At 43.1% G+C, this 27,882-nt stretch overlaps 2 protein-coding genes across 2 annotated transcripts in view; both read right to left on the reverse strand.

Annotated features, from left to right (window-relative positions):
• Positions 1 to 245: 245 nt before the first annotated feature.
• GLIS1 (GLIS family zinc finger 1) overlaps positions 246 to 27,882 on the reverse strand; it is a 72,944-nt gene continuing 45,307 nt past the window's right edge. The window contains exons 4-10 of the mRNA XM_075287797.1: positions 19,643 to 19,804; positions 9,522 to 9,632; positions 7,045 to 7,129; positions 5,894 to 6,035; positions 1,417 to 1,592; positions 845 to 934; positions 246 to 409 (exon numbers count right to left, since the gene is read on the reverse strand). Coding sequence (XP_075143898.1) covers positions 264 to 409; positions 845 to 934; positions 1,417 to 1,592; positions 5,894 to 6,035; positions 7,045 to 7,129; positions 9,522 to 9,632; positions 19,643 to 19,804 — 912 coding nt within the window. The 3' untranslated portion in view covers positions 246 to 263. The remainder of the gene's footprint in view (positions 410 to 844; positions 935 to 1,416; positions 1,593 to 5,893; positions 6,036 to 7,044; positions 7,130 to 9,521; positions 9,633 to 19,642; positions 19,805 to 27,882) is intronic.
• YIPF1 (Yip1 domain family member 1) overlaps positions 4,550 to 27,882 on the reverse strand; it is a 98,539-nt gene continuing 75,206 nt past the window's right edge. Inside the window, exon 3 of the mRNA XM_075287810.1 lies at positions 4,550 to 4,560. The gene's annotated coding sequence lies outside the window, so the exon portion shown is untranslated. The remainder of the gene's footprint in view (positions 4,561 to 27,882) is intronic.

Below are 27,882 nucleotides of genomic sequence, written 5' to 3' on the forward strand. Positions count from 1 at the left end.
ATTGGTGGCAGAATGGGTTAAAAAAATAAAAGAAGTGATAGGTCCCCGATAGCCCGCCACCACCCGTGTCCCTCTGGTTTTCCACGCTCAGCCGGTCACTGGGTAGAGACCATTAGGCCGCACTGGTAGGGAATTGGCAGCAGATCGGTGATCTATATATCAGTACTTTTACTTTTTTTTAACCCATTTTGCGCCAATTTTTTTCTCCACTGGACGATCACTTTAATCGACCGCAGGCGTTGTTGTTTAGCGTTGAGCAGGCTCTAAGTGTCGGTGTAAATGGACGGGATCTGGGGGAGACAGTGATCAAAGGCAGCGTTCGGGAAGAAGTCTCTGTCTTGGGAGCAGGCGGTCCTGCCGGTCTCAGGGACACAGTGCCCGTCTGCGCTCGTATTGTGTAGTTCATAACCTGCAGAGAGATGATAGCATTAGACGCTTATTAATCCAACAATTATTGACATTGCAGAAACGCATTTTGGCTTTAGCAAGCCACCTTTCCGTGTGCGGAATATGCAAATGATCCCTACATATGCAACATTGCTCTAGCGCTACCTTGTGGAAGGCAGCTCCTTATAGATCAATGGCTGACCAGGTCCACACTACATTTTTCTACAGTAGGTTGTGAAATAACCTGAACCAGTGATAGCCCTTGGAAAGTCCATTTCGGTCGAGACTATTATCTGGCAGATTTCATGGGCCCTGCTGTGACATGACCTGCTACGTCATAGCCTAGGCCCACCAGCAAATGATCCTAATACTGGCCAATAACTAATGATTTCTTACTAAAGCGTTATGACATCCATATGAGCTCAATAGATATAGGCAGCACCTAAAAAATCTGTACCTGTGTTCTGTGTGCCTGGACCGTGGTACCGCTCTGGATCCAGAGTCTCTCTGTAGCATTCTGGATACTGCACAAAACTGCCTTGAAATTCTGCAAAGAGTATAAAAACACTGTGAGACTATAGGGGAAGAGGGATGGTTTTTACTGAAAAAACAATGAGGGGAATTTATTAAGACCAGGGCACCAATTTTAATATTGTGAGCCCTGACGGGGGAGGCATCAGCATTCCTAATAGGTTCTGGACTCTTAAAAATTCAGACACATATTGGGAGGTCGTATGAGTCAGAATTGAAGTCTACGCTAGTCAGGGAATGTCATAGACTTCAGGTATAACTTATGCCAGCAGTAAATCTGTTGGACCGAGCTGTCCCCATCCTGATGTGCTTGATCCCCGCCCTCCAAAATTGGTGAGCAGGTCAGAAATTTGAGCATTTTTGCCAAATTTTTCACCATGTCAACACAGTTTTAAGAAATTTCAAACAGTTCTGGTACTCTGCCTTCAGCGGGGTGAATTTTACCAGTGGCCCCTGCATAAAATTCTATAAAAATAATGCTCCAAAAAAGTCTTCTACCTTGCATTTGGGGGGCTGCAGGACTCTGAAAGGCGCGGTAGCTTTTCCCCACTAGACTTTGTTCTCCGTGGTGAGACTTGTGGTGGGAAGCGGGAGAAGATCCTCGGTGTAGTAATGAAGACGTGACCGTCGACTTCATAGGGCTGGCAAGATGGCTGAGAACTTGTGGGGACATCCTACAAGACATACACAAAAGTAGAAGCTGTTATTTGGGGTGATGGGACGCTACATCTCTCCTGATCCTTGACCATGGACTCCATAGGAATAAATTTTGGTCCCGGCCCTACTTACGCACAGACATTTATCATTGACCTTGGCTCCGTGTTCATTACAGTCGTGCTTGCGTTTACTAAGTGGTTACAGAACTCTTCATTTGCAAATCCCTTGGACATGATTCACTTCATTTTAGACATGAATCACTTCTTTTCGCTATCACCCAAGTGGCTGGCATGCTCGCACTTTTTATCACGCATAAATTGTGAGAGTTAATTTGTTCCCTGTGTTCTGGTGGATCAATCTACTGGAAAGTCTTAAGTCTATGGATTGGCGACTTGGCGCCGCTCCAGGGACTGTTTGTTGATAGGTCTCCTAGATCTTCCTCTAATGGGAACATAGCAATCCGTACAGATGCTTTCCCACAGCGGACAGAGCGTCATATTAGAAAACAACGCAGGTTACCAATTTACATGACAATAAGGTTTTTAGCTAAAAGTTACTCTATTTTTTTTTGTCCACTCTAGACATATTTGCCAAAAAAATCCAGAGACACTTAAGCCTTTCCCAAGCTCCGGACCCAGGACTGAGAGAACTTTTGAGAGCATGTAGCACCTATGTTGTTTCACTAATGAAAACCAGATACAGTGACATGTTCTTTTATTCTAATGTGATTTTATTATTCTATTTTTCGTACATCTTGTCCAAACGGCTGTTAACAGCATTCAGAAATTTGCTTTACGGCAGTCACATAGAATATAGGAACTTGAGACTGGAGGTGACTCATTGACTTCTATAGGAGAGTGTTGTGGGCATGCTCTATGACCTAGGCAGAGATTATTGTACAGGGGTTGGAGGTGAGCTATATTGTGAATGGCAGGTCCTGTGTAATCCCTATAAACATTATACCTATCATTACAATCTAACCTGTGATGATCACAAGATGATAAGTGATCTCTACAAGGTGTGACAATATCCCCTTAACCCTGTCTGAGCCTCTCACCTCTACCAGGTTATAGTCTTCTCTACATCGGGCTGACGAGATGCAAGTACATCGAAACGGCCGTCCTCGATTGAGAGACTATACTTGGTAATAATCCCAGTATTGCAAAACAATACGCAGCGGTCCGCTCTGCCAAAGGTGGCTATTCTGGATTTTGACAGGTGGTCACATTAATGGGACTGGACTGTGTATATCTCTGTCTGTCTATCGATCTATATACACATATAACGGTCTTGTTGATGAAACTTCAGTCTGCTGGGAGTATCCAGCTACAAGGAGCTGGGTGGCATAGTCCATCAGCTGGTGAGGACCCTAAGGCCACTTGCCCTTCTGCCCTCCCTAGTGACCGCACATTTGGCTTCACATCCAACAACACCCCGGGCTCATATATTTTATGTCATTCAATGCCTCCTTCACTTCTGCCTTTCTTGCGATTAATTTGAGCCATCTATACACCAGCCATGTTGGTAGAGTTGTTGGGTAGGTGTTGGACATTATCTACTCCATTAGGATGATTGGTGTACGTGCTCGCACTGTGTGTCCGCATCGGTTCCTACACAAAGTCTATAAAGATTGTCAGAGAATCTCCTCGCTGAATGTGAGTGCTGTAAGCCGCACGCTTCCTGAGCCCTTCAGACATTAATCACTGCGGGTCCCAGAATATATTCTACCTCATGGTCTTCAATCATTACCACGAAAAAATTGTAACAAACTGACCACTCTCCGCAACCCCCGGCCATCGGGCTCCCTCCCCCAGAGTAAACAACCTTCTTGATGCTGTCACATCCTGCCTGAACATTTGCAAGTAAATTAGTAGGTAATTTTACAGAAATATTTAAATGTCGAGCGTTATGAGGGAAAGCGGGGGGATTGCGCTTATTTTGGCAGACCATTGCACGCAATTTAACCCTTTAGATCTTTCATTTTGGACAGCCCTAGAGATTATTGATGATACAGGGGGGATATTTGATCAAGTCCTGAACTACATAGCTGTAAGGTCAAAAAGCTGCAAAATAGGAATTTCCAAGTTTTCGGGCTTATGTGCACAAAAATAGTTGTAAAGATTCACCCCAATTTTTGAAAAATGGATGGAAAAGTGGGAATAGTGAGCCGGCCTAGCTGTCTGTATAACAGATTTACCAAATGTGAGTTTCGAAAAAAGTCACAAACATTGTCACTCTTAGACTGAGTTCACACGGGGTATTTTGATACGGATACGGCCTCAAAATCCTGACCAAAAAGATGGCTCCCATTGAAATCAATGGGAGCAGCTCAGTTCCTTTTTTTCCGGAGGCGGTTTGTTCTGGCTCCTGGAAAAAAGAACGGACATGCTCATTGTTCAGGCAGTCGCCTTCGCGAATCCGCCTGAAGACACTCCGTCCTCTCGACTAGGTCTATTCATTTGGGCCTAATCCGGAATGGAGTGCGCGACTAGTTGCCGTACCAGCATCCAGTCGCAGCTACCCATATTTTGGACCCGAACCTGAGGTGGCCTCTGCCTCGGGTTCCGAACCAAAAAACCCCGTATGAACCCGGCCTTAGACTAGGTTGACACTAGCGCTCGGCCTCTGCTTGGGGGTTTCCGTCTCTGAATCCGCTTAAAAATGCAAGCAGGACTTTTTTCTCTGCAGTGTTCTGCTTTGTTCAGGTGGACCCCATTATAGTCTTTGGGGTTTGCAGGATTCCGTGGATAACCGCTTATTTAAGCGGATTAGGTTTCCATTTGTGGGGTCCCCAAGCAAACCCCATGAACGGAAACCCAAATGCAGGTGTGAGCCTAGCATTACTCTAGTAGGGGGGCTGCTGTAGAAAGTGTTTGAGATGTCAGTTTTTCAGGTCCGCTTGGGAATCTGAAAAATGGAAACATAATCCACGTAAAAAGTGGTTAACCATGCACCCCATAGACTATCATGGGGTCCGGCAGGTTTCTGCACGAAAAATGCGGAGAGAGATTCCTGCTTGCAGGACTTTTCTCTCCACATTTTTCAAGCAGAATGGGGACGTAATCCCTGAACGGTGACACAGCGCTAGTGAGCCCGTAGCCTGGCATAGCCGTTATTCACACAGCCATTTTTAGAACACATTGCTTTCATTGACTAAATTGCAATGACCTTCAGTACCAGAGCCCGCCTGTGGGTAAGAATGACACTGTTTTTGGAAGCTGAAGTTAACATAATCATATTTTTTTTTGCAATTAAGCCACAAGTCTGGCATATTTAGTTTAGTAAATTCTAGTTTAGTAATTCACATAGTCATGGCCTGGTGCTTTACATTAAATCTACACTAAAGTATAACCCATTAGAAATGCCCTGAATCTATACATGGCTCAGGCACTTTCTGGCAGATTTCACATTGCTCACTATGTGAAGCTGTCTTGGTGGTCTTTTTGTGGTAGACCTCAATAATCTGTATCATTTGGAAAGTGCTTGTGCTGAATGGCTCTGTATTACGAATATGCTTGTTCCTATGTGATATAGTGCCTATAATGTAAAGCACATGTTCACTAATGAAGATCATGCTGCAGTTTATATACAGATAAAATCTACATAAGTTGACAAAGTTTGTACATACATCATTTTACTTATCTTGCATTCACTCTCAGTTACTCCAGAGCTGCACTCACTATTCTGCTGGTGCAGTCACTGTGTACATACATTACATTACTTATCCTGTATTATACTCCAGAGCTGCGCTCACTATTCTGTTGGTACAGTCACTGTGTACATACATTACATTACTTATCCTGTATTATACTCCAGAGCTGCACTCACTATTCTGCTGGTGCAGTCACTGTGTACATACATTACATTACTTATCCTGTATTATACTCCAGAGCTGCGCTCACTATTCTGCTGGTACAGTCACTGTGTACATCCATTACATTACTTATCCTGTATTATACTCCAGAGCTGCGCTCACTATTCTGCTGGTACAGTCACTGTGTACATACATTACATTACTTATCCTGTATTATACTCCAGAGCTGCGCTCACTATTCTGCTGGTACAGTCACTGTGTACATACATTACATATCCTGTATTATACTCCAGAGCTGCGCTCACTATTCTGCTGGTACAGTCACTGTGTACATACATTACATATCCTGTATTATACTCCAGAGCTGCACTCACTATTCTGCTGGTGCAATCACTGTGTACACTGGCAAATCCACTGCACACTTGAGTGAATGCAGGTTTGGAAATCAGCACGCGTGTGAACAGGTCCTTAACACACATCCATATGCAGCAGTATTAATATTACCTCTCTAGTGCGCTCTCAGCCACAGATAGCAGGCAGTTGGTCGGAGAATCCAGCGCAGGACAACGTGACAAAACGGCAGAGGCCGAGGACAATAAACCTGGACTTGCTACGTTCTGGTTATTAGAGCAGAGACTATACAACCCTGCAATATAAAGCGACAAATGCCAATAAACATATCAATTATAGGAACGCAAAGTGCTATAAAGTGATTTAGAAAACGGGCAGAATGACTTAAGACATAACTGATGTATCACTTGACCACCAATCCCCCATCTCTGCCTATCTAACACCTGACAGGTCCTTACCGGTTCCAAATCTTTGGTTTAAGACAACGCACATAAAATAGGAAGTGAAATGATTATACTCTGTGATGACATATTATACTCGGTGACATCATGCGCCCAGGGTCACCCCTGCGCCTCGGACACTGTCATGATGCTCAGCGTGCCAACGGTGGACCAACCAGAGGCCTCGGCGGTGCCCATGGACGTGTGACTTCACCAAGAGAGCGCCAGATGCCACAAGGAGGCCCAAAAGAGGTGACCGGAGGTGAGCATGAATGTTTTTTACTTTGCACACGTCCCCTGGGTCTCCACCATTTATACTGTAGAGTCTGAAGAGACCCCAGGGTATAATATTTTACCGCCATGCATGTTCCTGGGGTCATTTTTGTTCAATTGTTCAGTTACGTTAAAAACCAAACAATTTGGGTGGAACCCGCAGCAGTCCTCCCACCTCATGCTGTAATGTATCTATAATAGCTCCTACCCCCGCAGATGGTTTGGATACAGTTAAATATATCTAAACTTTCTGCATAAAAACATTCATGAAATAAATCGCCCCCGGCAGCTCGCGGCACATTAATATTGTGGTCTCTTTGAAATAAAATATGAAATATGTGATTTCAATCGGGACGTAAAACCACCGCGTTCCAAGTCAAAATCTGAGTAGACGTCACCTCAAAGGCCCGGGCACTATGGGGTTAACCAATTTATTATTCCCAGGATACCCCGGTATTTACCGTCATGATTAATGGCCAGAAAACAAATCCGTCTCCATCTGTATGTAATTAACTGTTTGCGGGCTAACGGAGCGCTGGCACGTCATGTGATCTGTGTATACTGTAGTGTACGAGGTGTAGTATATAGTACCTGTCAGCATGTCACATGGTCTGCTGCCATTCATAATCTCATTGGTGATGGCTTTTGCCCATTTCCCGTCCAGTGTATGTTGCGCCTGTAAGTAAAAAAAAAAAAAACGTTCCGTCAACTATTTATACACAAATTGGGACATTCAGACCCTGTTAGGTAGAACGACGCCATCCAGTATTACATCCATGGCACAAACACGCTATCCATGTCATCGCTTAGGTATTCCAAAAACTAGGCAAGCCTGACCCAGCACCTCCACCTATTACATGACAGCCCATACACTTACTTAAAGGGGTTGTCCACCCCATGATGTAAAATAGCAAATGTAATCGTCTCATACTTGGCAACATTTGTCCAGCCGCTGCCTTTAGAATGGCATATTCGGGTGGCCTTGTCGCTTTTGATAAGGCCACAACCCTTTTTGTGATGTGGGCATGTAGCGTGCCAGACACCCCTTCTTTCCTGTGGTGTGACTGGCACATATAATGCCCATATCTCATACATAATGAAGGGGGCCCAGTGAATGTGGGGGCATTCCCCTACTCATCCAGGACTCTGGTAGGTTAACCCTTTTTAGGCAATGCTCTGCGTGTAAGCCCTTTGCCACTTTCATGTCCAATCCTATGCCAATACTTCCCTGGTCCCTTACCAGTCTCTGTTCAACCCGGCCCTTCATCAATGGAGCAGCAAGAACAGAGACCATAGAGGGACCAGCAAAGTACTGGCGTAGGATTGTCAGGTGTACGGAACTAACTTTGGTATTTTACAGCATTGTAAGCTGTTAAGGAAAAAACATTGGGCTGGACAATCCCTTTAACCATTTCATGACCAAGGAACATCAAAACTTTTAGAATAGATGCACTCCTAAGGATAAGTTCACATTTTTGGTCAGGATTTTGAGGCCGTATTCGCTGAACAAAAAGACCGCACCCATTGAAATCAATGGGAGCCGTTCAGGTATTTTTTCCGGGAGCCGGAACAAGCCGGAAAAAGAAACGAGGTGCTCATTCTTCATGCCGTTTGGCCTCACAATTCGGCCTGAAGACACTCCCTCATTGGGCCTAATCCGGAGCGGAGTGCGCAACTGGATGCAGGCGAATATGGCCTCAAAATCCTGACCAAAAAACTCTATGTGAACTTACCCTTAGGCTGAATTTACATGGAGTTTTTTGGTCAGGAAAAATCCGCTGAGAAAAATTCCTGAGGCGTTTTTAGAAGTGTTTTCCTCCTGAAAAAATCAAGGCAAGTCAATGGGAGGCGGAAAATCCGCCTGGTGTTTTTTTGTCAAAAAACAACTTAAAAAAAATGCTAGCAGTTTTTCCGCCTCCTATTGATTTTTTCAGGTGGAAAACACCTGAAGAATGGACATGTCGCTTCTTTTTTCCGCTAGCAGAAAATCCACTAGTGAAAAAAAAGAAGCAGGTTACATAGGACTGTATGGGGAGGCGTTTTTTGGAGCAGGATTTTGAGGCGGATTCCTGACCAAAAAACTCTGTGTGAACTCAGCCTTCAAGGGTAAGCTTAGGCCGTATCGGCCTCAAAACCCGGACCAAAAAGACGGCTCCCATTGAAATCAATGGGAGCCGGTCAGTTGCTTTATCCGGGAGCCAGTTTGTTCTGGCTCCCAGAAAAAGAAGCGAGATGTTCATTCTTCAGGAGGATTCGCCTCATGATTCGGCCTGAAGACACTTCATTCATTGGGCCTAATCTGGAGCGGGGTGCGCGGCTGGATGCTGGTGCAGAGCACTGGCATTCAGTCGTGGCTACCCGTATATTGGACCGGAACTTGAGCAGAATGCACCAGAATTGTAGCCTAATAAGCTGCATTGTATGTGAATAGGACGCCATTGACATACAATGTGGTGAGACTTGATGAGTCTGTGACTAAATGGCCCATTAGGAGAATAAAGAGGTTCCTATCAAACTAAACATCCGAATTAGGATGGTACCAAAGGTAAAGTCCATGTGGCATTGGTCGGGCCATTACAGGAGGATGTTGTGTTTTTTATTATATCTTTCTTCTTGTAGAATGGCAAATCTCAGAAATGTCGCTACCAGATTCAGTCCTACACGAAATCCCTGCTAAAACCTACAAATAAGTTGGCTGCGGAGTGTCTCTGTATATGAATGCGGTCAGGCACGGAGCCGGCATATGTTTTACATCTAGGAAGTAAATGTAAGAAGGATAAGAATGACAGGTCGAGGTAAGCGGAAAAACATGGGGATCAGCGAGGAAATGCTCACAGTATGTCTGCTCAGCTTCTGGAAACTGTAAGGCTGTGGTCCGCAACCGGTGACGCTGCACCCATTGCAAACTACAACTCCCAGTATGGACCTTATTATGGTCCATATATCCCTTTCTGGGTCATCTAGGCAAACCTTGAGGGGTACCCTCCATTCAGGGACCCAGCCAGTCCGCTCTTGCATCCCCTGGCCATCCCAGTCTCCATCCTGCCCTCCACCTGTAGCTCTGGTACCTTATTTCGAAGCTGTTGCTCTTTGACCGTGTGCGCCTTCACGTGTTTCCGTAGTGAGCTTGGGTCTGTATATCGCTTACAGCAGCCGGGTATCTGACAGGCATACGGCTTCTAGGCAGAGAATTGGAAAAATAGGGGACACTTTATGTTTCAATAAATACACACTGCACTGCAAAAGTATTCATACCCTTATACATGCAATACTGCTCAGTAATGAAGGGAGCTTGGCCAGTGGCGTAACTAGGAATGGTGGGGCCCCGTGGCAAACTTTTGCCATGCACCCCCGACCGACGCCGGAGACCTTGAACGACCCCCTCCCCCCACATTCCTGTGTGCTCTATTATGCCCCATAGCAGCCCCTGCACACAGTATTATCCCCCATAGTGGCCCCTACACACAGTATTATGCCCCATAGTGGCCCCTGCACACAGTATTATACCCCATAGTGGCCCCTGCACACAGTATTATGTCCCATAGTGGCCCCTGCACACAGTATTATCCCCCATAGTGGCCCCTGCACACAGTATTATGTCCCATAGTGGCCACTGCACACAGTATTATACCCCATAGTGGCCCCTGCACACACTATTATGCCCCATAGTGGCCCCTGCACACAGTATTATCTCCCATAGTGGCCCCTGCACACAGTATTATCCCCCATAGTGGCCCCTGCACATACTATTATGCAGAGAAGTAAGTAACAGCGTTTTTTATGTTCTCTTACTTTTCCCTGGCCTTCGATCATTATACTTAGGGGTCTGAAAAGACCCCCGTGTATAATAATAGTGTTTGTGGGCCCCTCGGCGTCACTTACTGATCCCAGCCCCTGCCAGGATCGGTAAGTAAATAGGGCCCGTTACCAGCAGGAGTAACGCCATCCAGTAATGGTCTTTTAAGAAAGAAAAACCACAGCGTTAGCGGGTTGTCACCGGGCCCCTAATGTCCTGGGCCCTGTGGCAGCTGCTACCGCTGTTACCCCGGTAGTTACACCCCTGAACTTGGCAAATTGTCTGTTCAGATAGATGTTTCTGTTCTGGTTGGATTCTGATGTTATTGCTTTTTCGCTGTGTGTTTTCTATCTGCAGCATTTCTCTAAGTGGGGCCTTAACCTTAATAGTTACCCACCAAAAATTAGATTTACAACATAAGACACTAGACCACTGAAGAGAGAGACTGGGTTGGGAAAAACATGATAATGTATCTCTGGAATTATTTATTTACCCCACATTTGTTATGTTATTAGATCATTTATTTACCCATTATGAGTCCACGCAGAAGTAGTTGCCCCTTATGTAAAGAATACATAGATTATACATAGTATAGGGTCATGTTACACAAACAATAAAGGATGTTTTACTTTACCTTTCTGCAGGTAGAGTTTATTACAGTTCAGACAGAGAAAGAAAAGAAAGAGACAGATATAGATATAGTCAGTAAGAAAGTACAAGCGATAGCAACAGCTTCACATATATATAATCAGCTATATAAGCAGAGATATGAAACCTATAGCATCTTTATCCTATATTACATTCATTTTATATTATTGGCAAATACCAAAAAGTTGATCAGAACTTGGAATACTTTAAATGAAGCGGAGATTGTGGCGGGAAATATAGACACGTGCAGAGATATGGAGACAACTACTGGTGGAGCCAAGGTCGCAGTAGTGGCGTCTGGACCCCGGTATCCGATGGTATCCTGTACTGTATAGTGCTATGAAGCATACATAATCTTTGGAGGAGGAAAGGGGTAAAGTATTAGGTACAGGATTTGTATTGGCCCCATGTAGCAAGTTGCAGCGAAAAAGCGCTGCAGGAAAAACCACAGCACCAATGCATCACGGTTGTTCTGGTGACGCTTTTCACAGAAAGTCTGCAGAGGTTTCCTTTACGGACTTTCTGCTTTCATTATACCTGGAGGGAAACCGGCGGCGTTTCCATTGGTATAATTGACATGCTGTGATTTCCAAAACTGCATATTTTTCAGCAATGTATGAATGGGATTCGCTAGAATCCCATCCACTTTGCAGGGACTGTAAAACGCTGTGGTTTTTGCCGTGACATCTACGACATGTGGGCCCCCGGCTTCAAAGAGGTATTCCAGTTAGAATAATCCTTGTCCACATCAGCGTTGGTATTCCATTCAGGGGAGTCTGCATGAGGACCCCCAAACGGAATCCCAAAATGCAGCTGCAAGCGGTGTGCCAGTGAATGTACATGGACCCCATAGACTATAATCTAAGATCTCCGCAGGGATCATGCGGACAGGAAAGTTGTTCACAATGTATTTTCCTGTCCGCATGGTTCGTGCGGGCAGTGCGCAGCAAGCACACGGACCCCATTATAGTCTATGGGGTCCATGTGCTTTCACTGCACAGCGCCTGCAATTGCGTTTGGTATTCCGTTCAGGGTTCCCCATGCAGATTCCCCCGGACAGAATACCAATGCAGATGTGAACCAAGCATAAGTTACCTCCTATCCATTTAGGCATGCCCGGCCATAAAGGGTAACACTGCACAGTCCAGTCTAGTCCGGCAGTGCTGATCTGATATTTTTATATAAAATCCTTTCATATGATATGATTTACCATCTTGTCTTTCCATGTCAGTCAGTAAGATGTCACTTAGCACAGCGACCTATAGGTTATTATATACGCTGGCACACGGCACCAGGATATTGCGTTACATAGGATTGTTTACCAGTAAACAGGGCCAGCACTTATTATCCATTAACTATAGATCATTGTATGTTTTTTTTCTGCTTTGGCTCCGGCGCTGTATTTGGTAATTCTACAGTCCTGCGTTCCCAGTTTTAGTCTAATTTATGGAATGAATAAATGTATAATGTTTGATTATAGTCACATTTTTATTGCTTTGTTTTCCGTTCTTTAGCATTTTGGGCAGCACGACATAACATGCTCTCATAGCACTCACTATTAGTATTCGGGCCAAAAGTCTAAGTGGGTGTGTCGTGGGAACAAATTTTGGCTTAATGATGAGACTATGTTGACTAATAAACACGATCTGTATATCAGTTTAGGCCTAATATATACATGCAGGGGCAGACTGAGAGTGATCGAGCGGTCTGGGTTTGGGCATTAAAGGTTATGGGCCCCAACTATAAAGCTAATAAACACTTACAAATGGGGCAGCGGGCCAAAAAAATTCATAACGTCACAGCCTCGTGGTATACTACCAACTAAATACACCTACAACCCATGAAGACACCACCACAAATCGGAGTGTCTTCTGCTGGACCATTATTGGGCCCAAAACAGGATCCTTTGGTACCCTGGTGGGCCAATCCAACACTGCCTGACAATGTCTTAAAGGGATTCTACCATTAAAATCGAATTTTTTGTCCCTAACACGTAGGGATAGCCTTAAGAAAGGCTATTGGTCTCCTATCTTTAGATGTCTTCTCTCTGCTGCTGTTCCGTAGAAATCCCGGTTTTCACCAGTGTGCAAATGAGTTCTCTCGCAGCACTGGGGGCGGTCCTCAGCACTCAAACAGCACTGGGGGCGTCCCCAATGCTGTGACAGAAATATCCAGCGCCACCTCCATCTTCTTCAGGAATGGGTCTCCTTTGTGTCTTCTTCCGGGGATTGGCTTCAAACTTCTAGGCCTCGGGCCTGGGGTAAAGCCAACTGTGCAAACCCGCCAGCTAAAAGAAAATGGCCGCTTACACAGTATTGTAAGTTGCCGTTTTCTTGTGGCCGGCGGGCATGCACAGTTGGCTCTGCCCAAGGCCCAAAAGTTTGAAGCCACCCTCGGAAGAAGACGTGAAGAAGACCCGTTCCTGAAAAAGATGAAAGTGTCGCTGGAGAGTTCTCTCGCAGCATTGGGGATGCCCCCAGTGCTGTTTGAGCGCTGAGTACCGCCCCCAGTGCTGCGAGAGAACTCATTTGCATACCGAAAAAATCGGATTATATACCGAACAGCGGCGCAGAGAAGACATCTAAAGATAGGAGACGAATAGCCTTTCTTAGCCTTGCTTACGTTCATCCACAAAGACAAACAATCATTAAAATATTCTACCATTGTGTCTACAGCAGTTAGGCAGATCAATGTGTCTCCATGGTAACAGACAACACACACCCCGCGTAGTCTGATTCTGCTGTCATAGCCATATACTTTGTCCCATACTTCTTCATAACATATCAGTGAAAGAAAAAATATATGTCTCAGCCCTTCGGTTTTCTATGGTCCTAGTGCAGACAACATACTTTTGTCCTGCTAATATGGTGCACGGAGAACTATGAAATCCTGCCGGTGCAGGTACCAATACTAAATTCAAAAGACCAATAGTGATCCAGCAACCAGATTTGCATTAAATTAAAACTTTTGTTTATTAGTCCATTTGTTTTAAAATTTCTTTAGAAAACCAGTGAAAAAATATAAAAAGGACACAGCACTTACATGAAAAAACTTTTTCGGATTACATGGAACAATGGACACACGATGCTTTAACCGCCTACGCGTTTCAGGGTCAGAGCCCCTTCCTCATGGCGAAGTAAGGACTAAATGTAAAAGGGTGGTTTACTTATACCTTCCCTAGCTAGATGTTAATTAGCTGGGATTAAACACAGTTGTGTTCTGGTATGAGCTGCCACCTTGATCAAACCTGCTATACATACATTTACCTACATTTAACACCAACATAAAACATATACTATAAACCATATTGAATACAAGTGAAAATACAAAAAAAAGAATAAAAATGGAATTGAAACTATAAAAACAAACAAACGTGTTCCGTAGATCTTGTATGTTCATTCCTTCCTTATTTATATGGTTTTACTTGTACTGGTAAGTATTTGAACTAGGTATCCCCAATTTTATAACATATAGACTACAATCTTATGTCTAGGATTCTTATAATCCTCTCGTGTATATGTTATGTATTATTGACTCTCCTTCAATGAAAACGATCTACCTGTATGGAGTAAATGTGTATTTTCTCTTTGTAACCATCCGTTACCTCATTTTCCTATTACGTTGATACGTACTACGTCGGTCACGTGAAAACTAGTAACAGCATGTATCATGTGATCTCCCATATTAGCTTCTATGTTACGTTATATTGTACTAGTTTCGTGCATGTAATGAACGAATAGGATATATCTGCCGAACCAGGATGATTTAACTCTTAGGGTGAATTCACACTGAGTAAACGCTAGCTTATTCTGAACGTAAAACACGTTCAGAATAAGCGGCGTCTAAAGCAGCTCCATTCATTTCTATGGGAGCGGGGATACGAGCGCTCCCCATAGAAATGAATGGGCTGCTTCTTTCACTCCGTGCAGTCCCATTGAAGTGAATGGGGAGTGCCGGCGTGTACGCTCCGGCATGAGCAGAGCTTGCCGTATACGCCGGCACTCCCCATTCACTTCAATGGGACTGCACGGAGTGAAAGAAGCAGCCCATTCATTTCTATGGGGAGCGCTCGTATCCCCGCTCCCATAGAAATGAATGGAGCTGCTTTAGACGCCGCGTATTCTGAACGTGTTTTACGTTCAGAATAAGCTAGCGTTTACTCAGTGTGAATTCACCCTTATACAGGTAAGTGAAACCAGCTTTTGATTAATGCTATTATATTTCTGATATGAGCGAATTATTCCGCATCATCTACCTTTAATTCAAGAACTACAATGTACACACCTTAGTTGGTAATTGCATCAAAACCGTATTTGTACCATAAACCTATTGCAGATAGATTGATGGATGCTATTCTAAAACAGGGATGTCTTTATATTGTGTAACAAATGGAATTTTGCCGAATAATTATATATCTCCCGGTACATGCGTTTTTGGATGTTTTCACTCGTAACCCGGCCCATGTTAGATTTTTCCACCAAAAAAAATTCCTCTTGTGATCTTGTGGAATATCTACTGTTGTGGCAATCCTCCATTTGCCTATAGCTATGTATACTTGGAAATTTTTTGCTATAACGGTGTGATTAATAGAAATATGATAGATCAGTTCTATAATTTAAACCCTCTGGGAACCTAGTCCCTAATTCCAGGATCCAAAAAAATTCTCTTTTCCTTAATTTCCTCTGCCAATCCCCTCCTCTTGGTGGTCTCCCAACTTGTTCTATCGCCCAAAATTGAAAAGTTTTCAGGGATCCTTGGTGCTGTTGGGAGAAGTGTCTGGATGCACCTGACACATTGGCAGAGGTAACTTTGGAAATATCCGTTATGTGTTCTGCTATTCTAGTTTTTAACATTCTAGTTGTGCACCCCACATAATACTTATCACACGTGTTGCACCAGATTGCGTACACCACATGATCCGACTTGCAATTTAGAAAACTTTGTATTGTATATTTCTTGTGAGAATTTTTATTATAAAAAACATTAGTTTTTCTTGCATATCTACATGTCTGGCACCGTACTCCCCCACATTTATAGAAACCATGATAATCCAACCATGTTTCTTTGGTATTGGTTGTCATTTTTGGTAAATTACTAGGTGAAAGGATGTCCGACAAAGATTTGCCTTTTCTAGATATAAATCTACATCCTTTTTGTAAGATTTCTGTAAGGATTTCATCCTGCTGAAGTATGGGCAAATATTTACGTACTATACTTGTGATCTGTTTGTAATTGTTGTTATAATTTGTGCAAAAATATGTGCCTTCAAACTTTTCCTTGTTGTTACTTTGCCTGTTGTCTTGTAAGAGGGATGATCTATCTTTGTTATCAATCATATTTTTAGCTCTATTTAAAGACCACATTGGATACCCTCGTTTTTTTAGTCTATGTGTGATTTTTTTCGCTTCCTCCTGAAATTTGTTGTCATTTGAGCATGAGCGCCTTGCTCTAACCATTTCTCCCATAGGGATTGCCTTTTTTGTGTGGAAGGGATGATTGCTGGTAGCATGCAAGACTGTATTTCCATCATTAGGTTTTCTATATAAACTACTCTCAACTTTTTTTCCAACAGCATCTCCCTCGAAACTTATGTCCAAATAGTTCACAGTTGTTGGGTGAATGCTGTAGGTGAATTTGAGGTTTAGATGGTTATTATTGATGTATTGCACAAATGCTGGTACGGCCGCCACATCCCCCGACCATACTAATAGGAGGTCATCTATGTAGCGGCCGTACCAGCACATGTCAAGTGAAAAAGGGTTCTCATCTGTGTAAATGAACAGCTCCTCCCACCATGCCATATAAATATTGGCCAATGATGGGGAAAAGCGGGCCCCCATCGGGGCACCGCAGATTTGTAGGAAAAATTTGTCATCAAAACAAAAGTAATTGTGTGTTAACAGATATTGTGTCACACTAATGATGTATTCACATAATTCCTCCGAATAATCTGAATACTTATAAAGATGGTGGGACAGGGCTAGGATAGCCTGATCATGTGGTATACAAGAATACAAACTACACACATCGCATGTCAGCCAGACATAATTTTCTTGCCACTCGAAATTTTTGAACTGTTTGAGAACACTTTTTGAATCTCTCAAAAAGCCTGGCACTCTAGTCGCCAGGGGTTGGAGAAGCTCATCCAACCATGAACAGATGTTCTCGTTCAAGGAATTAACCCCTGATATGATTGGACGGAGGGGTGGGGGTATAATCCCTTTGTGGACTTTCGGCACCCCATAAAACACAGGTATAATTGGATTTTCTGGTATTAAATATTTACTATGTTTCTCCAATATTATACCTGTGTTAACCCCTTCCTCCACCACACTTGTTAATTTAGTTTTGAAAATGCCAGTAGGATCAACATCTAATGCCCTATACGTTGTGGTGTCATGTAATATTTTGAAAACTTCTGTGACATAATCTTCCCTGTTTAAAACCACCACTTTGCCACCTTTGTCGGCCATTCGAATTATAATGGCTTTGTTATTAGTTAGTTGTTTTAAAGCTACACGTTCCCCTGATGTTAAGTTATCCTTAAATCGAGCCTGTGTTAGTTCATTATGTAAAAGTTTAAGATCCCTCTCAATCAGATGCTGAAAGGAATCCAAACTTGGCACTCTGGATTTAATAGGGTAAAAATACGGATTTTTAACGTCAATACCTGTGGTGTGTACTTGCCGTACTGGTTCACTATTTTCTAATTGCTGTAGATTAATTAGACTCATTTGTTCCTTAAACATCATTTCATTATATTCATTTGCTTTTTTGGGGATTTGTAATATATCATTTGTAATTCCATCTACCCTATCTTGTGTATCAAAAAAATGAAGTTTTATCGTTAATGATCGAACGAATTTATTAACGTCCAATAGAGTGTCCGTAAGATTAAACGTCTGGGCTGGTACAAAGTTCAATCCTTTGTCCAAAAGAGTTATCATATCCTTGGTAAGTATGTGGGAAGACAAATTCAAGACGGATGTGTCCTCACGTTTCATGTTACATTCAGGATTCTGTGGTATGGGTTGTATTTCATCTCCTTTTATTGATGATCCCTTGTTCTGCGGGTAAAATATCTCGGTTTTTTTATTTTTGTGTTTTCTACCCCCTCTGTGTTTCCTTTCCTTGTAGCATGGTTTTGTTCGTTTTTTTGATGCTGTTGTGCTCCCTTGTCCTCCAAAAAATCCGATTCTGAGGAACTGAATGACACTCTCCTAGACATAGAGGAATTATTGGTGGAATTTCCCGATTGGTTAAATCTTTTCCGTTTTTTTAAGATAGATTTGGGAGTTGATGTTGACGTGGTATTTTGCCAACTGTAAACTTGGTTAGACTCGTAATCGGCTTTGTCTCGATTAAATTTCCTTTGTTTAGTAGTTTAGTTCAAATACTTACCAGTACAAGTAAAACCATATAAATAAGGAAGGAATGAACATACAAGATCTACGGAACACGTTTGTTTGTTTTTATAGTTTCAATTCCATTTTTATTCTTTTTTTGTATTTTCACTTGTATTCAATATGGTTTATAGTATATGTTTTATGTTGGTGTTAAATGTAGGTAAATGTATGTATAGCAGGTTTGATCAACATGGCAGCTCATGCCAGAACACAACTGTGTTTAATCCCAGCTAATTAACATCTAGCTAGGGAAGGTATAAGTAAACCACCCTTTTACATTTAGTCCTTACTTCGCCATGAGGAAGGGGCTCTGACCCTGAAACGCGTAGGCGGTTAAAGCATCGTGTGTCCATTGTTCCATGTAATCCGAAAAAGTTTTTTCATGTAAGTGCTGTGTCCTTTTTATATTTTTTCACTGGTTTTCTAAAGAAATTTTAAAACAAATGGACTAATAAACAAAAGTTTTAATTTAATGCAAATCTGGTTGCTGGATCACTATTGGTCTTTTGAATATAACATATCAGTGTTACATTAGCAGGATGCAGAGGACAGGTAGAAAGAAGCATCACTGCGGGGTCAGACTACACAGGGTTTGTATTTTGTTGTTGTCTGTGCCATGGAGATACATTGGTCTGCACAGTAGCCGTAGGCACAAAAGAGTAATGCATTTTTTTTAATAACTGTAATTTTTGTTAAAGTTTTGTCAGTAACAAGAGAAAAAAGGTAAAACAGCAATAAAGTAATGAACAGGGGAAAGGAAAACAATACTGGACATCCCAGCAATCGGTAGGGAACAATATCAGAAATACAGTAATGCATTTTTTTATGAAGACTATTTGCAAATTTGCAATTTTTTTTTTTTTACTTAAGATGCAACGGTACAATATAACTATAGTCTGCAAAGGTGGACAAGGGACACCCAGCCCCCTGCATCTCCATAACAGAGCACCAAACAGAGGCACCCTGCAGCTGTACATGTAATACAGAGCCATAGGGACTCCATGGGCCACCTTACAGGCTCTGCCGCATTCATGGGGTCAGAATAGATTTGTCCAAGACTTAGATATTGGTAGCCTATCCTTGGGATAGGTCATCAATATCAGATTTAGGGGACTTCGACACACAGCACCCCTGCCGATCCATTGCCGCCTATAGATTTCCACAATGTACGGCTCCAGAATCAGACAGCTCCAGGTACCCTCCATTGTATATGGAGCCGTCCACTTTGGCTCATTGGTGGGTGCGCACTGGTGACCTGACCATGGATAGGCCATCAATATCTGAGTCTTAGACACCCACTCCATGTTGCCTAATCCTTATATGTTTCGCCATTCCTTACCGTATCCTGGTGTGTTCTCTGGTGCTTGGCTCGGTCACTGGAGTTACTGAAGGCTTTCTGACAGCCGGGGTGTTGACACAAGTATGGCCTCTCTCCAGTGTGGCTACGGAGGTGAATTTTCAAGTTTTCCAGCCTGGAAAATGCTTTATTACAGCCCTCGAACTACAGAAAAAAGAAGTGCAAGGGGTTAAATTAGGTCTAACCCTAAATAGACGTATGACTTATATCAAAATATTGGAATATTGAGCAAATATTGAGCCTCTAGGGGGCAGCAGCTGTCACCCTTCCTTGTAAGGGTGACAGCTGCTGCCCCCTAGAGGCTCAATATTTGCTCAATATTCCAATATTTTTACCAAATTTTTCTTATAGTCCTCCAAAGGTCACACCAACCATTCATGGGATTTACATTTCTCTTTTCTTCATTGACTTCATTTTATGAATTGACAGAAATAAACATTTAACCCTTTGATTTCTGAAAGCTTACCGTGCAGCATTTTGTTTCCACGCCTGCCTAAAACTTTTGCACATTCCTTATATACTGCCTTTATGGCTAGTCGGCAGGACACGGAGGCTTCAAAACAATCTAGGTAAGAGTCCTCCGGAGCTGAACGGCCAGGCAGGGAACAATGGCTGCCTGTCTTGTTCATTTCCAGACACTACAATGGCTGACAGCAGAGGGACTGAATTTGGATTTGGCAAAAAAAAATAAAACCTATTCCTGCGATTACTTAGTATTTGTATTAAAATAGCAGCGATTCTAATAAGCCTTGAAAATAACTTCTCTAATAATGACTGCGAACGTGTAGAATGTAAAACATCCATTTTTGTTTCATTTGCACCAGAAGATTTATAGGAGACGCTTCTCGGAGCGCGGGGGGACGCGCAGACCCCGCTCGTGTCTATATTAAGAGAGGTTTAATTAAACCCATTTGGGAATTCACCAGTTTTCGTTACGACGACTCCTAAAAAGGGAAACGCTGGAGTGGATTTTTTTGCACGGCGACTTTCTGATGTTCTGCATGTTCGGTTTATAGGTTGTGAAAATATTTCACGCATTTGGGTGAAGAGACTTTATAAATGTTACAGCATTGTAGAAGAACATTCCAGATTTATAATATATTTCCAATATAATACACCCTTTCCTGCCCGCTTCCTATTGTCAGTGTCAGACTGACCCACTAGAGTACCAGGGGATCCTCCGGTGGGTTTGGTCCAGCAGAAGACACCCAAATATGAAGGGTACTATGGTCTATTTCCCAGGGGAATCATTTTATCTGTGGGGCCGAAGGAACCACAGTCCAATATTGCCTTTTGACCAAGTCAGATAATAGATGCCATGTCACGTGGACTGGGGGTCAACATGGTGGCTCAGTGGTTAGCACTGCAACCTTGCAGCGCTGGAGTCCTGGGTTCAAATCCTGCCAGGAACAATACCTGCAAGAAGTTTGTATGTTGTCCCCGTGTTTGCGTGGATTTCCTTCCATTCTACAAAGACATACTGATAGGGGAAAAAAACATACATTGTGATCCCTATATGGGGCACATAATCTACATTAAAAAAAAAGAACATGGGCCGGTGACTGGTATGGATCCCCTAATTATAATTGTAATATATTTAAAGGGAACACGTCCCGTTAAACATGAAGGCAGCATGTTATAGAGCAGGATAGGCTGAGTAGATTGATATATAGGTTTGTAGGAATAGATTCAGTACAACCTTGTAATTCATTCCTTCATGCTTCATCTTTGCTTAGGAGTCCAGTGGGCGGTCTTAGGGTAGATATACATTTTTGATATGATGGTATCCCTTTAATAGGAATGTACCACCAATTTTTTTTCTTAATATTTTAAAACCAGATAGCGATAGTTTTCTGTACATGATTATGCCGGCGGCATAATCTTAAATTCAGGACTAGAGAAGGCCAAACCAATTTGTCACAAGCTAGGTTCAATCTGAATATCTCAAATTGTTCAGTTTTTAACACAACCGAACAATGGGATTTGTCTGCGACAAACTCAAATGGCCACCGGGATGTGTATTGTGGTGAATTATTATATTCTGGGGTAGTGGCATAACTATAGTCTTGTGGGCCCCGATGCAATCTTTTGTCCGGGGCCCCCTACCTCATCCCTATAGCGAATTCTTGATAGTGATGGTTACAGGTGCTAAGGAGTTTAATCCACCTTAGTGTGGTTCGGGTAATCTGTGGGTCTCCTTGGTTTATGGGCCAGATGGAAGCTGCAATCTCAATACTGATGCCAGTGCTTATGGGCCCCCCTAAGGTTCCTGGGCCCTGTGCAACTGCAGCCTCTGCACCCCCTTAAGTTACACCCCTACTCTGCAGTCTCTTCAGACCCAACAGTACAATAGGTGGAGGCCCAGGGGAGGTGAAAAGAATAAAAAAACTTTGTACTCACCTTTCCGCTCTTCTGGTGACGTCAGGTGCCCAGAGTCACCACTGAGGCCTTTGATTGGGCCACACCGGTCACATGGGCATGCCGAGCGACATGACAATTGGCGTGCCCATGTCACGGCTGAGGCCAGTCACAGGACTCAGTGGGTACCCTGGGCGTATGATGTCCCTGAGGAGACTGGACTGGACAGAGGCCCTAAAGAGGTGAGGGAAGGAGAGTATGAATGTTTTTTATTTTTTACACCTCCCGTGGGCCTCCACCTATTATACTGTATACATAGTGTATAATAATTTCACTTCCGGTTCTGTCTGACACTTCCAGGACACGAGCCAACCGAACCGGAAAAAGAATCTTAATGGGTTCACCCATCTCTACCTCGGGCCTTTAGTATGGGACGCAGACGTCCTAACAGCTGAGCCAAGGTATAGGACCCGGTCTAAGTATTGCCCCGGGCTCACTGCTGCATATACAGGCCTGTGATTATACACCGTCGTGTATATACGGGAATAGATACGACAAAGACGACGAATACGGACAAGGCACCAGGTCGTGTGCATGGAGCCTAAGCGAAGAACCGCTAATATTTATCCTCTCATTTCAGTAAAGTTTCTTTGCTACGTTATGGCCGTTATTAAAATCAAAAACTCCCCCAGCCTTTGAAGGGTTAAACTGTGCGTTGCAGAAGTCAAGGCTCGGACCACCATGGAAAATTCACAGCATACAGAAGCGAGAAACGTAACCATAATCCCTTCTAATGAATCTAGTCACAATATTGAGCTAGCTGCGCTCCCACTGAAGCGGATAATTAAGCCGCCCGCCATCGGCCCGTGTTTTGATTAAGTGATGCAGCCCCGACCATTACCGAGCTAATACAAGATATACAATTAGTGTATACATTACGTCAGCACCAAACAAAGCTCCTATTCAGCTCCAGCCCAGGCACCGAGCCTTCTCACTTCTGTCAGGGTTTAGTTTTGGAATTAACAAATTATTCTTTTGCTGAGAGCAGACAATTTATGGGAACGGGAATGTGCAATACACTGACTATATGTGTGATATACCCTACATAAGAGCCAGGTGCTATATGTCCACTCTAGTGAGGACTGAGAGCTTGTGATCTGGTGCTGATCTGGTGCTGTGTGCTTATTTATTTAATAAAACCAGTAGTTCTATTATCCTGTACTGTGACATCACTGTGTGTATTATCTCTGTACTGTGACATCACTGTGTGTATTATCCCTGTACTGTGACATCACTGTGTGTATTATCCCTGCACTGTGACATCACTGTGTGTATTATCTCTGTACTGTGACATCACTGTGTGTATTATCTCTGTACTGTGACATCACTGTGTGTATTATCCTGTACTGTGACATCACTGTGTGTATTATCTCTGTACTGTGACATCACTGTGTGTATTATCCCTGCACTGTGACATCACTGTGTGTATTATCTCTGTACTGTGACATCACTGTGTGTATTATCTCTGTATTGTGACATCACTGTGTGTATTATCCTGTACTGTGACATCACTGTGTGTATTATCCTGTACTGTGACATCACTGTGTGTATTATCCCTGTACTGTGACATCACTGTGTGTATTATCTCTGTACTGTGACATCACTGTGTGTATTATCCCTGTACTGTGACATCACTGTGTGTATTATCCCTGTACTGTGACATCACTGTGTGTATTATCCCTGTACTGTGACATCACTGTGTGTATTATCTCTGTATTGTGACATCACTGTGTGTATTATCCTGTACTGTGACATCACTGTGTGTATTATCTCTGTACTGTGACATCACTGTGTGTATTATCTCTGTACTGTGACATCACTGTGTGTATTATCCCTGTACTGTGACATCACTGTGTGTATTATCTCTGTACTGTGACATCACTGTGTGTATTATCCTGTACTGTGACATCACTGTGTGTATTATCTCTGTACTGTGACATCACTGTGTGTATTATCTCTGTACTGTGACATCACTGTGTGTATTATCCTGTACTGTGACATCTCTGTGTGTATTATCTCTGTACTGTGACATCACTGTCTGTATTATCCCTGTACTGTGACATCACTGTGTGTATTATCCCTGTACTGTGACATCACTGTGTGTATTATCTCTGTATTGTGACATCACTGTGTGTATTATCTCTGTACTGTGACATCACTGTGTGTATTATCTCTGTACTGTGACATCACTGTGTGTATTATCCCTGTACTGTGACATCACTGTGTGCATTATCATGTACTGTGACATCACTGTGTGTATTATCCCTGTACTGTGACATCACTGTGTGTATTATCCTGTACTGTGACATCACTGTGTGTATTATCTCTGTACTGTGACATCACTGTGTGTATTATCTCTGTACTGTGACATCACTGTGTGTATTATCCTGTACTGTGACATCACTGTGTGTATTATCCTGTACTGTGACATCATTGTGTGTGTTATCCCTGTACTGTGACATCACTGTGTGTATTATCCTGTACTGTGACATCACTGTGTGTATTATCTCTGTACTGTGACATCACTGTGTGTATTATCCCTGTACTGTGACATCACTGTGTGTATTATCTCTGTACTGTGACATCACTGTGTGTATTATACTGTACTGTGACATCACTGTGTGTATTATCCCTGTACTGTGACATCACTGTGTGTATTATCCTGTACTGTGACATCACTGTGTGTATTATCTCTGTACTGTGACATCACTGTGTGTATTATCCCTGTACTGTGACATCACTGTGTGTATTATCCTGTACTGTGACATCACTGTGTGTATTATCTCTGTACTGTGACATCACTGTGTGTATTATCTCTGTACTGTGACATCACTGTGTGTATTATCTCTGTACTGTGACATCACTGTGTGTATTATCCTGTACTGTGACATCACTGTGTGTATTATCTCTGTACTGTGACATCACTGTGTATTATCCCTGTACTGTGACATCACTGTGTGTATTATCCTGTACTGTGACATCACTGTGTGTATTATCTCTGTACTGTGACATCACTGTGTGTATTATCTCTGTATTGTGACATCACTGTGTGTATTATCCTGTACTGTGACATCACTGTGTGTATTATCCTGTACTGTGACATCACTGTGTGTATTATCCTGTACTGTGACATCACTGTGTGTATTATCTCTGTACTGTGCAGACAAATAGAGTTGTTTATGCAGGACGCCATGCTGGGTGTGAGTTGTGCAATGCACAGTAGCTGGGGAGATGTAGCAGTGTGTACACAGTATTCTCTGCAGAGTTTACATGAAATGCCATTACATCACTGCAGAATAAACCCCCTTGGTCCACTCATAAACTCCATGACTGTGAAAGCATTCCCTAAGGCAATAAATTTTGACCTGCAGGCCTGGTACCCTCCAGATGTAGTCATTCCACATCTTGCGGCTGGTTGTAATTATTTGCAGGCGGAGGTGAGATTTACAGTTACAGAGGTTTAGGGAATGTTACATTTGGATTCCATTTTCATTCTTGTGACAGACGGATGTGGAATAGAGTGTGTATCAATGATCGGCAATGCGCTATTACTACGTTGTGTGCACAGTATGCATTGTACATGTAGTGCAACGATTAACATCTACCCAATGTCAAGCATAGGAGGGGTTAATTCCTTAAAGGGATGCCATAAAGAAGAGTATCTGAGCAAAACGGCACGGCATGGTGAGATATAGTTCCAACTTTTTGAATCCCTTTTCCTTTCATAGGTCGGAGGGTTCGCACTGACCCTGAGTGACACAAGCGACGGATTTGCTAAACTCACCAACGAAACGTCACACAATGACCTCATCGTTACAGTAAGGTCCGCACATCCGTATCCAGGCCCCATAGATAAAAAGGTTGACTTATCTGCCAGAGCCCAGGCTGGGGCGAGGGGGGGGGGTTATTCCGATGCCATATAAAATGAATATTAAATTTGTTAATTTCTGTTGTCTCAGACAATCAAAATTCCAGTTGTCTGGAACACTGAATCTAAGAAAGCAGGAAAATTAATCTTCAAACATGAAGGTCTTGGAGGCATTGCCTCATTATTTTGGTTGGACACTTTTCTGATTATAATGCAGATAAATCCCAAATGTAATAAACCTAAAATAACACTCGCTAAGTATGAAACATAACAGGATATTGCAGGGAGATTAGACGGTTTCCTCTTACTACTGCATGGCCCAAGCGAATGGGCCTTAGAGAAGAAGACTTATGAAGAAGACGAAGTTGGGGGTGACTGCCGGCTCCGGCGGTGATGGACAAGCCGGGGAATCCTTGAGCGTACAGATGAGAAGGAGGAAGACGGTAATTGAGATCAGATGGAAGGATGAGCTTCTTACTACTAGGATTTACCTTCTGATCACTTTTTCTGGAACGATCAGAAAAGGATTAAGTGGCGTTCTAAAGGACCACTTCCATACAATAAAGACGTCTCATTTATATCCTGTTTTCAAGGAGCCCAAATTCCTTTGTCTAAACATCTCGGTCGGGCGTATTGGGTACGTCTTGTCTTGTTTTTCTCCAGCATGATGACAAGTACTGACTGTTGCCTACAAGCTACCCATCTACAAATTAGATGAATATCGGGGTAAACACACCAATGGTGGCGAGGCCAAAAAGTTATCTAATGTGTACGATGCACTCCCTGTTATGGTGAGAAGGAGTGGGTGGTGGAATTTCAACATGCCTGATCTTTATGCTGCCAGGTAGGTATGCGGCCATGGATTTCTCCTATCCACTTGCACTTGGCTCAGTTGAGCCCCCATTGTATGAGGGGAGTTGGAGGAATGGCCGCTGGTTGATAGAGCAATCAGATGCTATTCACCTGCTCACATATGCATCATGGCTTCCATTCTTAAAAGAGTTCTCCAGAATTATGATTTTGAGCTCCACTTCCATACGTTGGTCCCATGATCATGCTACATCTCAGCCTGATTCAAAGAAATGGGACTAAGGTGCAATACCAACCACAGCCACTATACAATGGACGGCGCTGTGCTTGATAAATAGTAAAGAGGGCATAGCAATCAATATCATAGTCCTGGACAACCCCTTTAAGGCAGCCATGACAGATCCATTTCCAAACAGATCCCACCAAATCTTGACAGATTCTGTTGAGCTATAATAACACCCATCAGGCTTCTGGCTTTCTTAGGACAAGCGTACCTCCACAGACTAGGCTACTTTTGCCATACTAGAGGTTGTTCCCACCTCTGACACCCATATAGAGATGTCAACTTTACAAAACCAAGCCATTCAAGGGGTTGTCCAGGATTTAGGGGCAGCTCAGCAAACCACAATCACCTATCCCTGACTTATGGTCTCGGCAGTCATGTCAAGCTCACCGCGTACGGTGCAAGAACGGGAAAGGGGACTGGGACAACAGAGCCCCATGGATAGGTAAGTAGGTCTTGTTTTGTTTTACACCTACCCCAGCCACCCTTAAGTTTGCCCTATATCCTGCCCCAGGCCCAGCCAGGAATGCCAACCCTCAGTTGGAGACGTGACAAAATCTGCTTCATTTTGAGCTGAACCAAGCCACATTTGCCAGGATTGTTATTGGAAATTTGGGCATATTTGAGACTATCGGCCACCATGGACAGGAGCAGGATAAAAACAGACCCTCGTGTTATTCATGTTTATTATGGAAACCATGTGAATAGGCTCTGCCTTAGCCCCGTTGAAGATGACAGTATGAGTGGTCAGTGTACTATCTGGGTTTTCCCCGTATAGCATACTGATTAGGGTTGAGCCGATCTTCAGATTTCAGGATCGATTTTAAAATCCGATTTCCGATC

The sequence above is a fragment of the Leptodactylus fuscus genome, chromosome 9, assembly GCF_031893055.1.
Source record: "Leptodactylus fuscus isolate aLepFus1 chromosome 9, aLepFus1.hap2, whole genome shotgun sequence".
In the NCBI taxonomy this organism is placed as follows: domain Eukaryota; kingdom Metazoa; phylum Chordata; class Amphibia; order Anura; family Leptodactylidae; genus Leptodactylus; species Leptodactylus fuscus.